Source organism: Cinclus cinclus, chromosome Z (genome assembly GCF_963662255.1).
Source record: "Cinclus cinclus chromosome Z, bCinCin1.1, whole genome shotgun sequence".
In the NCBI taxonomy this organism is placed as follows: Eukaryota; Metazoa; Chordata; class Aves; order Passeriformes; family Cinclidae; genus Cinclus; species Cinclus cinclus.
Window position 1 is genome coordinate 38,335,506 of NC_085084.1, and position 13,799 is coordinate 38,349,304.

The window sequence follows — 13,799 nt, forward strand, 5'->3', positions numbered from 1 at the left end:
CTTAAACCACAACATGGCAAATACAGCAAAAGAGGTTGGAATGCAAGAGGAGGAGGGAGATGGAAGCATCCACGTTTTGGAATGGCGGTGGTTTTTCTGTTTTCCTCAGCCTGCCTTCCCATAGCTGCTCCAGCACGTGATCTATTTGGTCTCTGCCTCAAAACTTCAGTTTTTCTGGGACCAGCCCACTTGGGCGCACTGCTTTACTCCTTCCAGCACTTTGGGACTCGGCCCACAGCGATGATGCTGGTACCTTCTATTCACTTTCATTCTTTATTTCTTTTTCTTTCTTTCTTTCTTTCTTTCTTTCTTTCTTTCTTTCTTTCTTTCTTTCTTTCTTTCTTTCTTTCTTTCTTTCTTTCTTTCTTTCTTTCTTTCTTTCTTTCTTTCTTTCTTTCTTTCTTTCTTCCTTCCTTCCTTCCTTCCTTCCTTTCTTTCTTTCTTTCTTTCTTTCTTTCTTTCTTTCTTTCTTTCTTTCTTTCTTTCTTTCTTTCTTTCTTTCTTTTCCTTCCTTTCTTCCTTCCTTCCCATCTGCAGCAGGCAGCTCCCTCTGAGGCACACGTTTGCCCAGGGAAGCTCCCTGAGGTGCACCTCAGATGGCCGAGTCTCCTTGGAAATGCCACAGCAGTGCAGCAGGAGGATGATGTGATTTTAGTGGATGTGTTGCTTAGCTTTCCATGTTTTCATCAATGTACCTTTTTAGGCCTGTGTCCCACCTTGTTCTGCAGCAAACAAGTGAGGAAGAAGGGCTCTGAAAGGCCTTCCTGAGGTTTTGTCCCACAGCTGGCATTGAAGGGGGGATTTCCATTGATGCTGCCTTTTAGAGCCCAACCTGCATCAAGCCTCATGATTTAACACAGGACAATGAGTGGCCAAAGGTGCTGTTCTCTTTTTTGGTTTCTCCTCACATCATCATGGTCCCTCCTCCGTGTTCAGCTTCTCAGCGTGGGCTACAAGGGCTTCCTGTGTTCTTGGTGTTACTCCCAGATGCCTTGAGCAGCAGCTTAGGAACTAGGCGGCCTTTTTGTGTTGCTTTGTAGCAGAGGAGAACTTTGCAGGTGCCTTTTGGCCTTAGCTGAAGTGAGAAGGTGTGCTTCTCGGCGTGACTTCACAAGGCAGCCTAGAGCAGCTGCTATTGTGATGTCAGCGGCCGCATCCCAGCGCTGTCAAGGCAAAGTTGCTGTGCCCAGGCACGGGAGGCCTCAGTGGGCAGAGCAGCTCTTTGGCATGCTCCCTGCAGGTGCAACCTGCTGATCGACGAGGTCTCTGACAGCCAGCTGCACCCTGAGAGCTCTCGCAGGATTTTTGTTTGTCCCCACAAGTGCTGTCTGGTGCCGACTTGAGCAGCATAGCTCCCGCCATGGAGAGAGTGTGTGCTGCAGTTTGCACGGCTTTTACCGTGGCTTATTCTGGCTACTTTTTCACCCACCTGGCACGTAAGTAGGCGCTTCTATTCGGTGCAGCAGATGGAAGGCCAAAGGCCATGAAGAGGCCTTTTGTTGGGTAAAGCTGCTGTCTGTCAGCAGCTGCAGCTGACAAGGGGGTGTCTCTAGCCAGCGGGGCGTGGGCTGCATTTGTAATGTAGCCTGCTGGGCTTCTTCTCCCCACACGGCATGGCCTGTGGCGGTGGAGTCTGGAATCTCCTGCGTTTGCTGGCTCAAGAATGACAACTTCTAAGAGAGGAAGACAGGGAGAGCTTAGAAGGAGCACTTGGAAAAACTGCGCTGCTCTCCAGGACTGAGGAGAAGCCTCTTCTTGTCTGCATTCCCCCATCCCAGCACATGTGTGTGGGACTTGACAGTTCCTGTGTGCTGAAAGAGCCCTTCCCTCTGTGAGGAAATCACAGAATCAGCTTGGGAAAGGCCCTTGAAATAGACATTTCAGACAAGTTCCGGTATGCTGCTGGGCACAGGAGGTGTTGCTGTGCGGCGTCACATTAGAACTGCCACCATGGCTAAAGGGCTTGGGCTGAAGCGTTTTCTGGGCAAAAGTTTTCAGCAAGCTCGTGGCAACTGACGCTTGCATCTCTTCAGAAAACTGAAATACAGGAAGGAGACGAGCTGTAGCTCCTGCTGGGTGGGGCAGGGCAGAAACAATGACTGTTTCAGAACTTGGACTTCATGGGCCTCAGGTTTCTGGGGCTTGAGTGGCCAAAGAGGACAAAAGACAGACACGAGGCAATCCTTTGTGCTGTTGTCTTGCTTGCTGTGTGACACGAGGCTTGCTGCTGGAGGCATGGAGTGAAAGCAGTATGCTCTGGCTTTGGGTTGACTTTTTGGTGGGTTTTCCCAGAGCGGGCAGTTTTCTCACAGCATGGGGTTCTTTTTCCTTTGTGTGTTGCAGGTCACATCGCCCGTGCCTGGAGAGAATCCAGCCCTTGGGTGAGTGGGAAAGGAGCCTTTGGCGTTGGTAGCATTGGACAGCTGTGGAGCAAGCTGTGAGCTGGGCCTGCTGCAGTCCAGTGCCAGCCTGCTTGGATGAATGAAAGTACAGTGCGGGCTCTCTGCAGCAGCAGCAGCAGCAGCAGCAGCAGCAGCAGCAATGTGTGGAGGATGTGTGTCTGTTTTGCCCAGTTCCATTTCAGAGCTTTTAAGCAGTGGAAAGTGGGGTTGCTCGTTGCTTGAATGCATGATGGAATTTCTCCTGTGCAAGAGAGCGCAGTCTGCTCTGATTGGTGCAATTAGCTGGGGGCTGAGCAACTTAGAATCCAGATGATTCCTCCTTAGTGCATCTGGGTTCTAGAGCTGAATATCAAGAAGGTTGCCTGTCCCTCCCGTTGCTGTCTGTCTGCAGAGCCCAAAAGCAACCTCAGAGCCTCCTGCGGCTGCGCATCTTCCTGAAGAAGAGGCCAAAGGGGAGGAAGATGCCCACCAAGCTGCAGCTGCTGCTACTGTGGGGCCTGAGCATCCAGCATCAGTAAGTGGCAGCTGGGAGTGGCCCTGTGGCTGGAGCAAAGGAGAGCTGGAAGTTTTTGATCAGACAGCACCTCCCCTGCGTAGTTGAAGATGCTGAGTCCGGCTGGAATCTTTCTGGCACTTGCAGAGTGTTTCACCCCTGGGAAAGGGGTGTGGAACTTGGACATTTAGGCATCCGTTCCCCACCACTCTGATAGGGGCTGTGAATTCCTCTTAGCAAGAGACAAGAGGTAGCATTAGGGTGTCTTTGGATGCTGCTGGGGTACAAGTGAGGCCCCTGGTGGCCAGTGGCTGTGCAGGCTCCCTATCTCTGGTGAGGAGAGCCGTGCAAAGATGCACTTGACAGCCTTGCAGGATATGGAGGAGCCACTGTCCCCTGGAGGGACCTGGCCCTGCTCATCAGCAGCTGTGGGGAGCTCAAGGAGCAGCTAAGCTGCAGCAGGGGCCTGTAGCTGAATATCTGTCAGGTTCTGAATGACAGGTTCTTTCCTGTCCCTCCCGCTGCTGTCTGTGCCCAGAGCCCAAGGGCAGCACCAGCCCCTGCTCTTGCTGAACTTGGAGTCAAGGAAGAGGCTGAAGAGGAGGAAGGTGCTAATGAACCTGTCCCTGCTGTCAGCCCACGGCCTGAGCAGCCAACATCAGTAAGCGCCTGCTTTGGTCAGCGGTGTCTTTGGGGTCATGTTGTGCATGGGGTAAAAGCAGCCTTTGGAATTTGCGCCTTGTGTGAGAGAAGGGGGCAGCAAAAGCCGAGAGGTGAAGAGCCCAGGATGTGGCCAGCAGCATCTTCCAAGGGGCTTGCATTTGAAATGGGATTGGAGGGGCATCTGTGGCAGGCGTGTTTCTGACCCAAATTTGTTTCTTGTCCCAGAGCTCCACTTCCTCTGGCCTGGCGCCGGCACGAGCTGCAGCTGCCGGCTCTGAAGAAGCCTCCTGTCCCCAAGCTGGAAAGTCAAGCGCGAGCAGCTCGTGCACCTGGAGCACAAGTAGTTCCTCGGGCAGCATGGAGCAGCTGCTTAGAGAGAGGACAGAGGACGAGTGCCTGGCCCTGCTGAGTATGTCCTTTGTGATGCCTGTGTGCTGGAGCAGTGCCCTGTGTGATCGTGTGTCAGCGTGAGCTGTCCCACCTGCAGTTCCTGCTGGGCTGAGTGTCGGCTGCTGCGGCCTCCACACAGGAGCTGTTGTTGTGCTTGGAGGTGCTGAAGGAACAGCGGGCTCTTGCTGCTGCCTCTGAGGGCAGCCTGGCGTGCTTTGGCTTTGCCTGAGCTTGCCTCAGTACAAAAGGCAAAAGAGAGATGGTTTGTGGCTGAGCAGGAGGCCGGGACCTTGTGAATGAGGCGACTTCAGGGAGCTCCTGTGGGGCCCAGCTCCTGTGGGGCACAGCCAAGGTCATCTTCAGATCATAGCCTCTCCTGAAGGCTGAGGAACCTCATTGTTAAGGCCCATGGCAATAGGTTGCAACGTCAGCTGCTGCTGCTGCTCTTGCAAGCCAGAAAGGCATTGTTTAGGTAAAGTGCTGCTTCAAGGCGGAGATCATGCCTCTGCTGGAAGCACTGGGCACTATTCTTCCGCTTCTGGAGCGGGCAGCTGTTGATACAAATTGATTGCAGAAGCCAAGGTGCCTTTGCTGCTTGCAAGGATGCAAGCTTTTGTTGAATGGCACAGAGTGTTCATGGCCAAGAACAGAAAGGTTTGGGTTTTATAGACCACACTCACTTGTCTTGGTCGTGGCCTTCTGATCTCTGTGTCCTTGGACTGTTTCTCCACGTGCTTAGATTTTAGTTTAGGCTTCTAGTTTAGTGCAGACCGTATGTGCTGCAGAGCTGCTTGTCCTGCTGCTGTTGTTTTGGTGGTGCTGCTGGTGGTGCTGGTGCGGCAATGGTGTTGTTGTTTGTCCAGTGAGGGAGTTGAAAGGGCCCAGTGGGCCAGAGAGTGGGGCTGCCTTGGTGATCTGCTGCAGGCTGGCATCTCAGTTTTGAAGTGAGCATCTTTCCTTTGGGTTTTTACAGGGATGCTGGTGAGCGAAGGAGATCCGGAGGCTAAATATACAGAACTGGAAATTATTGGCAAAGGGTGAGTGCAGCCACAGGTGCTTCTTCAAAGGGAGGGGCTGTGTACTTTGCTGCTGTCACCTGTCGCCGGAGTGATGTCAGGCAAGCTGCAAAGCTGTGCAGACGCTGCGCTGAGACGCTGCTATGTCTCAGTTTTGGTCAGCATTGATAGCTGTGGTCTGAAGGCATGGCAAAGACACCTGGATGCTGGAATGGTCCTTTCTGCAGCAAGGAGCAGCACCTGGCACATCTCCTGTCCCTCAAGTGTCTTTCCCCCTCTTGCCGCTTTTCTTGGGACAAATCATTTCTCTGTGTCCCAAAAGGATACAGGATCCGTGGCAATGAAAGGAGGAAAAACTTCATTGCCTCCAAGGTCAAGGTAGCAGCTGCGGGCTGTCAGGGAACAGCTCTCAGGAAGCTTTGTTCCAGCGTTTTGCTGAAAACAAGGTTCAGTGGTCAGGATGACCACCTAGCTAGTCTAGAGCCCAAAAGCAGACACAAAAGAAGCAGCTCTCTTTTGTAGCTGAGGTGGCAAAAGCCAAAGCTTCAGGCCAGTGTCCAATGCCAATGCACTCTAGAGGAAAAGGCATCGAGTGCCTGAGGGGAGAGCCCTCGTGGATCCTGTGGGGTTGCGGCCTTTCCTGCAAAGAAAGCACCAAGCTATTCCCTACTGAAAGCCAGCTCTGCTGACTGTCAGTGGGATTGATTTGCAACATTTCCTCTGGGAGGAGCCAAATGTAGAAGAAGTCCCCTGAAAAGTAGAGTGCTTCCTGTGTCTGCTGCACCCAAGAGAAGCAGCTGCCCATGGCTCTGGAGCCAGAAGGCAGCTGTCTGAGGATCTTCTGCTTTGAGCACTTCTCCATTTGTGTGTGCAGCAGTGGAGACCTGTGCCTGCTCTGCCTGTGGCTGCAGCTGTGGCTGGAGACTACTTTCCTTGTCAGCTGCAGAAAGGATGTGTGTTGAGAGGTTTTCTTCTGATGTCTGTGACATGGCTTCAGGCTTCTCAGAAGGCCTGTGTGGAGGTGCCTGAGTGTGGCACATCCACTGCAAGGAGAAGTGTGAGCAGGCCCAACGGCCATGTGTGTGTGTGTGTGTGTGTGTGTGTGTCTGGAAAAATCACAGACACGCACGGACACAGAAAGAGAAAGGGGGAAAGGAGCCAGAGCAGAATGTGTCGCGGTGCATTTGCTGTTTGTCCCTGGCCTCTTTTTCCTCCTTGGGCCACAGTGTCTGGCTTCTGCAGGGACTAAAGGACTTCTCCTTTCTCTGCTGCTGTTTTGTTTCTAGGGGTTTCGGCACTATGTGCACGGCAGTGGAGACTGCCACAGGAGAAGAGGTAAGCGTCAAGCGGTGCTGCAGCTTGTGCAGCTCTCGAGTGCCCTCCCCTGTGCTGTGAGCTGTGCCTGAGCTTTGGGTCGCCAGTAGAGCTTTGCTGCAAAGGCAACTGAAGTGCAGAGCAGGGTCTGCCTGCCAAGCCCAGTGGGGACAGACTGTGTCCTTCTGAGCTGCCGCAAGCAATGCAAGGAGGCCAAGGGCTGTCTTTCTGAGGAGGACACGCTAGCTGGTTCTTAGTGGCAAGGCGGTGTCTTAGAGAATGGCGGTGCCCTTTGGGGCTTTGGCTCGCGGTTCCCGACTTCTCCTTTCGCGCTGTCAGCAAATCCATGGGAATTTTGATGGTAGTTCCTTAGGCACGTGCAGTGCTGCCCTTGGGAACTGTGCTTAGAGAGAGAGGTCTGCAAGGAGTCTCTCGAGGGCCTAAGCCCTGCTCAGAGCCTGGTGTGTATCGCTAGAGGATCAAGGCATGAGCTATTTCTTTTTAGAATCAGTCAGGAATTGCAAATGTCACTGGTGTGCTAAAAAGCATTTTAGCAGAACAAATGGAAAATTGCTGAAGTGAGGATGTGCTAGCCTTGTTTTTTTTTGATGTGTCCTTAATGATGTTCTCATCATGACAACAATTTTTCCATAAAATCTGTCGGTTTTTATTTCTCTGGGGGGTGTGGGGTGGGCTGGGGGGGACGGTCAGGATGTTTGTAGGGCGGCATTTTATCTGTCATATCTGTAAGGGTTTGCCCTGTTGTTGTGCAGTGAAGAATGCCGGTGGCCACCGGAGTAATGATCAAGCCCCCTAGAAATGGCCAAGGTTTCCCAGGAGTTTTGCTCCATTTTTCCTAGGCCTAAGTTGTTTCCTGCTTGCAAGTGGTGCGTGAATTCAAAATGGGGATGATAAAGTGAGGCCCTGGGGGAAGAATGTGGGTGCAGCGAGGGTGGTTAGAGCTTTGAGCTGGAGAGTTGAGACTGTGTTTCTGCCAGGTTTGCAAGGCAAAGGGTTTCTGGCTGTGTGTCCTGGGAGTGGCGACCAAGGAAGCAGTGTAAAGGGCTCTTGCAAGCTCAGCTTCCGGTTCCTCTGATGTCCAGTCCCAAGGCATTTTGGCACAGCGCAGCTGTATCATCCCTAAATCACAGTGTCCCTGTTGGCCTTGTGTTCCTGTGCCATCGACTTCTTTGATCCATGGTTTGCATGTCGTTTTAGGTGGCCATAAAGAAAATCAGTCTGTTGCAAGTGAAGAGCAACGAACTGTGCGTGAATGAAATCCAGGTCATGCGGGACAATAAGAACGCCAATGTGGTGAACTATGTAGACAGGTGAGTGGTTCTGCTCTTCTGCCGTGAAGGGTCACTGACGTGCTGCAAGCCAGAGGTTCAAGCACTCCTTTGGTTGCTGGCAGAGGGTGGAGCTGCTAATTCCTTCCCCTTTCTGGGCTGATCCACAGCATCTTGGAGGAGTTTGCATGGGGGCTGCATTTATCTTTTGCGGCATATCTAGTTTGAAGTGCGCTTTCAAAGACCAGGTCTCGGCCCAATTTTACTGCGTCAGCAGCCTCCAAGTTCCTGCCCTCCGTGCCCATTGTCCTGTTGGGTTTGGTGTTTGATTTTTCCCCCAGGGTTCTTGAGTTCTGACAAAGCACTGGAGATGGTATTTCCCATGGCCTGTTGCACAGCTGTGCATACCAAGCAGTCTTTTCTACTGCACAGAGTTCAAGCCCTGTAGAGCCTTGTGAATGCCTATTCCCTTCGTCCTGTCTTCCTCGGAGAGAGACACGGACAAAAGGGTCCATCAGGTCACGCAAGCGCACGCGTTCACCTGCAGGTGGTTGTTTCCTCCTTTCAGCTACCTGGTGCACGAGGAACTCTGGCTCGTGATGGAATACATGGACGGAGGGTCTTTGCACGATGTCATTAGGGAGATCCAAATGGCAGAAGGAGAGATAGCAGCTGTGTCCCGCGAGGTAAGGGATTGCGTTGGTGCTTGCCATGGCTTGGGTGGAATGGGTGGGAAGGGGAGGATTGATTTCATCTTCCGAGCTTCCTTTCTGCCTATCTCTTGTGACTGGCAGAGCGGGGGCAAGTGCATCTGGAGGGCCTGCCAAGGTGCGGGCCCTTCTTCTAGTGCGTTTGTTTGCGTTGGCCTCTGCAAACACTTGCCTGCTGCCTGTGTGTGCTGCATTCCTTCCCTGTAAGAGCAGCCGTGCTGCTGGCACAGTGTCAACCGAGTGGCAAAGACAAAGAGACACTCACAGGACTCTGCCAGAGCTCAGCCTCCAAGGAGAGCTTTGCACCCAAAGGGGCATTTGCAAAGGCATTTGCTGTCATCTGGCTGGAGAGAGCACAGGCACTGCAGCGGTGCTCCTTCAGTCTGTGTTTGCAGGGCACTGGCCAGAAAAAGCATTGCCCTTTCTCTTTCAAAGCGAATACACCCTCTCTTAGAAAGGCCCTGCTGTCGTCATGTTGCAGCAGCAAGCTCTTGCCCTCCCCTCAGCCTTGCCTGCCATGGCTCGGCGTCCCCCAGCAAGTCAGTCTTGCAGATGTGCCACTGCACTGCATGAGGGACGAAGTCAGATCTCCTGTTTGTTTTTCCTCCCTCAGTGCCTGCAAGGCCTGGATTTCCTTCACTGCAAGCAAGTGATCCACCGAGACATCAAAAGCCACAACATTCTCCTGGGCTTGGATGGATCTGTCAAGCTGGGTGGGTGTTGTTAAGGGCAGGCCCAGCCGTGGTGGGCTGTGGGCTGGGGGTGCATTTGAGTGACTTCCAGTTGCCCAAGAGTGGTGCCTGTGGCAGTGCAGGCTGCCCTGCTGCAAGCGCAGAGCACAGCCACAAGGTGCAGGGCGGTGTGGCTGGGAAGAAGGTGTCAGGAGGGGCTTTGGGCTGTGTGTGCCCTCACGCAAGCAAGGCAGTTTCAGTCTGGAGCTTCAGGGAACTAAAAGCCACTGTGTGAAACGGGGGGCTTTTGCTAAGTGGCCCATCTGCTATTTCCTCAGCTGCAGCTGTTAGGAATGCCAGCATGCCATTCCCGTTTGCATTCCCTTTGGATTCCACACTGCCTTCTTGGGCACTGGGAGAGTGGGGACTTCTTCTCTTTGCTTTCCTACTTCACGCTGGCTTGATCCGAGTGTGTTTTTTCTCCTCAGCTGATTTTGGCCTCGCTGCTCAGCTCACGGCTGAGCAGAGCAAACGCAGATCGGCTGTCGGGACTACTTACTGGATGGCGCCTGAAATTTTCACCAGGAAGCCCTACGGCCCCAAAGTGGACATCTGGTCCTTTGGCATCGTGGGGATGGAGATGGTGGAAGGAGCTCCTCCTTACCTGATGGAAACCTCCCGCACGGTGCGCTGCAACTTCTCTCAGATGCTCCTGTCCCTCTAAGAAAATCTGCCCCCGTTCTTCTGCCTGCCAAGCTTGGTAACACCTGAAGACCATAGCTCCCGGCCTGCATAGTCTCTTGTGCTTCTTGCCCTGTATTATTCCCCTTGCCCTTGAATTCGGAACGGCCCAAAGTACGCTGATGCCATTGGCTTGGTGGCAGCTTTGCCTAAGGGAGCAGTGAGCAGCGCCAAGCTGCATGTTACGGAAGAATCCTTGGGATGAGTAGAGTTAGACCAAAGTCCCTCTTCCAAAGCGGCGGTAGAGCTGGTGTCAGTCCTCGGAGAAGCCGAGTGTGCTTTTGCTGATGGATTTGCTCCTGATTCCCAATCAGCCCATGAAATCAGGGCTGAAGGCAGGAGCCTTTGCACATTGGCCTGGCTGTGGTTGCCTCTGGCTTTGGGTTCAGTTGGTTGGGGTGGGAAAGGCATGTCGCAGCCTCTGGCGGGGAAGAAAGGGCCACTTGTGAGAGTGCAGCTTGGCCAGCGGGGTGTGGGTGAGCAGTTTTGGGTGCGAAGGAGACAGGTGGAGTGTGGCGTTGCCTTCTTCTCTAGGCTCGACAGCTGATCAGCACCGGGGGCACCCCGAAGCTGCAGAAGCCCAGGCAGCAGTCGGCTTGGTTGCGAGACTTTCTGCACTGCTGCCTGGAGACAGACGAGGACAGGCGCTGGTCTGCCCAGGAACTTCTGCAGGTAAAAGGCAGAGCAGCTACAGGCTGTGCCAGCTACCCACTGCCAGGGGCTCCTCCTCTGCTCAAGTCCAAGGCGTCAGGTGGGCCCCGCTCCTAAGAATCTCCATTCTGGGGGCTTTCCAAAGGAAAAACAAGGAGAATCCCGGCCTGCCATGGCTTGGAAGGAGCCTTGCAATGACAATTAGACTAAATCTCCTTAAGATGCAGACCTCTGGCTTCATGCATTTGTGGAACTGGAAGCCATGTTTGCCTGTGGCAGGAAAGTCCTGGACAGGGAGACAGAGGTGCACAGACTGCCCTCGTTTCTCTGTGTCTCTGGTAGCCAGAGAAAGGCTGCTTCAGCCTGTGAGGAAAGCTGAAGTTCATTTGTTCTTTTTCTCTTTGGGCAGCATCCGTTTGTAACTTCAGCCAAGCCGACCTCCAGCCTGACGCCTCTGATCATGGCAGCGCAGCAGTTTATGGCTGACAGAAGATTCTAGCCATGCAAGAGGCCGTTGCTGTTTGTTGTTCTTTTGAGTTTGTAGGTTGGAAGGAGTAGTTTGTAGTTTGTAGATAGTTGAGGCTGATAGTCAAAATAAATACTGTAAAACCATCACTGTGTTGGAAGCTTCCCTTCCTTCTGTGAATAAGCTGTAAATTTGAGTCTGAATGGTCAGGTGTTTCTAAAGCATGGGAAGATAGAGGGATGGGGTTTGGGAGTCAGTTTGGAAGTGGGCGGAGGTCTTCCTCCAGAACAAACCTCCTTGTGGAGATACAGGCTTTTAGCTGTGAATAGAGGAGCAGAAGAGGGCAAAACAGAGCAGAGCAGGGGTGTCACTGCTGGGCACGCCGCTGTGGCCGTGGTTGTGTGGCAGCTGCTGGGAAAGTTTGGGAGTGTCTGTGCTGCCCTGGGCAGAGAGGAAGGCAGCCAGGCTTCTCCACAGGCTCAGGCGCAGGTGAGTGTCCAGCAGGAACATGCGTTCTGCTACGGGAACTGAGGCCAAGATGAGGGATGAAAAGTTCTGCAGTTTGGATCTGTGTGAGCCAAGGGCTGTGTCAGCTGGGCACCCCGCACTAGGGAAGGAGCTGCCCAGACAGAGCTCCCTGGGGTCATGCTGCACACGAGGCTGGCAGGAGACACAGCCAGGGCAGGGGACCCAAAGTGGCCAAAGAGATATTCCTGACCATCCGACATGCTGCTCAGTATTTCAAGCTGGGTGCCTGCAGGAGGAAGGATGTTTGGAGTGATGGCATTTGTCTTCTCAAGTCACTGTGAGGCTTGAGGGGACCCTGATGTCCTGGAGATGTGAAACACCTGCCTCCCCGTGTGTGCTGGTTTTACCCTGGCGGGCGGGCCCACTAGCAAGTTTTTCCCCATGAGAACTTCCTCTGTGGATTGATGGGACCAATTGGAGGCTGGTTTAGTTGTTGACAGCCTGAGAAAAGAATTGGAAAAGTCGGTTTGCTCCGTGCATCACATTTGAAGCAGGTAAGCCCCGGGAACGCTCTCTTGCATTTTCGGCCTCTTAAGGTGTGGCATTGGCCTAGCACCGGTCCCTTCTAGTATGGGGCCCGGGCCAGGCACAGGGCCAAGCTCCAGAGGCTGCCGGGCCCCGTCTTTAAGCAGGGGCCCCAGTGGTCAAGAGGAGGAGAGGCCCATTGCTGGGATCCTCGCCTTTTCCCGGTGCGGCCGTGGCTCGGCGGGGCCCTGCCCTGCCCCGGCTCGGGGCAGCCCTGGGGTGGCCGAGCCCGCCCGGCCGCCCTCATGGCCTGGGGGGAGGCAGCTGGGCCCCGTTTGGAAAAGACCCCCACGGCTTTGTGTGCTGGGCAAGGCAGAGGGAGAACCCCCGGCCTGCAGCTGGAGCCGGGTGCAGTGAGAGCCGGAAGAAAGCCATGGAGCCAGAGCCTTGGCACCCATTTCTCCTCTGGCTGGACTTTGCAGTTTTCGTCCTGCCCCTCCAGCGTGGCCTGGGTGGCCTGAGCTCCTGACACAGCTGCCGCATGGCCGGGCCCATCTCCTGCAACTTCTGTGGGAGATTTTAAGTTTTTTTCCAATGCTCAGATAAGACTTACCGCCTTTCATCTTCCCGTGGGTGAGAGGAAGAAGAACAGAAAAGATACACCAAAGTCAATGAAGTCAAAGCTAAGTTTCTAAATGGAAGGAGAATGAAGAGACTCCATGAAGGTGGGCTGAAATATCTTTTTTGTAAGTTATAGGGGTGGACTGTGCTTCACAAACATTTTCTTTAAACCATGGAAAAAAAGAGAGACCTGGGGTGGTGGGGGGGTGGAGCAAGGTGTAAAGGGTTTGAAGAATCCTTTGCCCTGAGGAAAAGAGGGGGATCTCTGTTCCTGGGAATAATATATAAACAGAGAGAGAAGTGAGCTAAAGAGAACTTTTGCCTTGGAGTAGCTCATCCTTACAAGTAATACCCCATGACTTTTTACCATGGCCCGCAACTCAGTTGTGAACAGACTGTGAAGTGGGAGGAGTTTCCTGACAGCAGATCCCGGGCAGCTGTGAATCCTGAGCAAGTGGAGTCAAAAGAGAACTGGCAATTTCCTCTCTTAGTAAAAGATCCTTATAGCTAAAGAAAAAGAAACTCCTCTCCCTAAAGTGAACTGGAAAAGATAATTTACGGAAGAAATTGACGGAAGTGTCTCTGCATGTTGTTAAGCTGTAACAAAGGGGGAAAGAAGAGCTGGTCTGAAAATCTGCTCTGAATTTATTATTCTTATTCTTTGTGTAGTTAATAAAGTCTTTTTCTTTATTCCCTTTGTAAGTGTTTGGCCTGCTTTACTTTTACTCCTAATTCTAGTTCACCACAAAAGGTAACGATATTAAAATTGGCAAACCTTAAACTATTACATTATTGGTACATTGGCCCTGAAACAAACAAACAAACAAACGAAACCATTACACCTTGGGAAATGGGAAATGAGCTCTTTGCTCATTTGCTTGTGGGAAATGCAAAGCCCAGAGAGCTCTCCGGGCCTTGTGCATCCAGGCTCAGAGGTAGAGATGGATACAATGTTTAACCTGAGACTTTAGGGAAGGCCTTTAGAATTACAAGCTAAAAAGTGAAGCAGACAGGAAAGAGGAATACAGGTTTGCAGTTGAAATGGAAATATGTTTTAAGCAAGGAGAAAGATGTGTTATGCAAGCCAGGCAATACATAAAGTAAGGTAGCAAAAGGTTTTCAAACGTAGCAATAGAACTTGTTCTAAAGTTAGTGAAAAGATGAAGATGCAGCAATGTGAATTTAGAAATGCTGTATGATTGGTTGAAAAATGATGCATTGTGGCAAGGCTGCAGAAAGTAAGGAATTAATGATTGCTATGAAAAGACGCTCACAAGTTTTGCAGAAGTATGTGACTAGTGAAAAAACGAACATAAGGCATCGGAATGAAGAAGGGAAAGGCTTCTGATACTATGGCACTGGATGTAACACCTTTAATG

The 13,799-nt window shown here is 52.4% G+C and overlaps 1 protein-coding gene across 1 annotated transcript; it reads left to right on the forward strand.

The window, feature by feature from the left end:
• Positions 1–1,360: 1,360 nt before the first annotated feature.
• LOC134056961 (serine/threonine-protein kinase PAK 3-like) lies at positions 1,361–10,839 on the forward strand. The gene is made up of 11 exons (XM_062513923.1): positions 1,361–1,436; positions 2,344–2,437; positions 3,784–3,863; positions 4,922–4,985; positions 6,251–6,299; positions 7,497–7,609; positions 8,136–8,253; positions 8,891–8,990; positions 9,437–9,633; positions 10,224–10,361; positions 10,750–10,839. The coding sequence occupies exons 1-11, from the start codon at positions 1,361–1,363 to the stop codon at positions 10,837–10,839; spliced, it is 1,119 nt and encodes a 372-aa protein (XP_062369907.1).
• The last annotated feature ends 2,960 nt before the right edge of the window (positions 10,840–13,799 follow it).

Bases quoted from the DNA above. Each gene is read 5' to 3' on its own strand.
- LOC134056961 (XM_062513923.1), top strand. From the start codon at position 1,361: ATGGAGAGAGTGTGTGCTGCAGTTTGCACGGCTTTTACCGTGGCTTAT. The intron at 6,300-7,496 runs GTAAGCGTCAAG...ATGTCGTTTTAG, and splicing joins AGACTGCCACAGGAGAAGAG to GTGGCCATAAAGAAAATCAG. The intron at 8,254-8,890 runs GTAAGGGATTGC...TTCCTCCCTCAG, and splicing joins TAGCAGCTGTGTCCCGCGAG to TGCCTGCAAGGCCTGGATTT.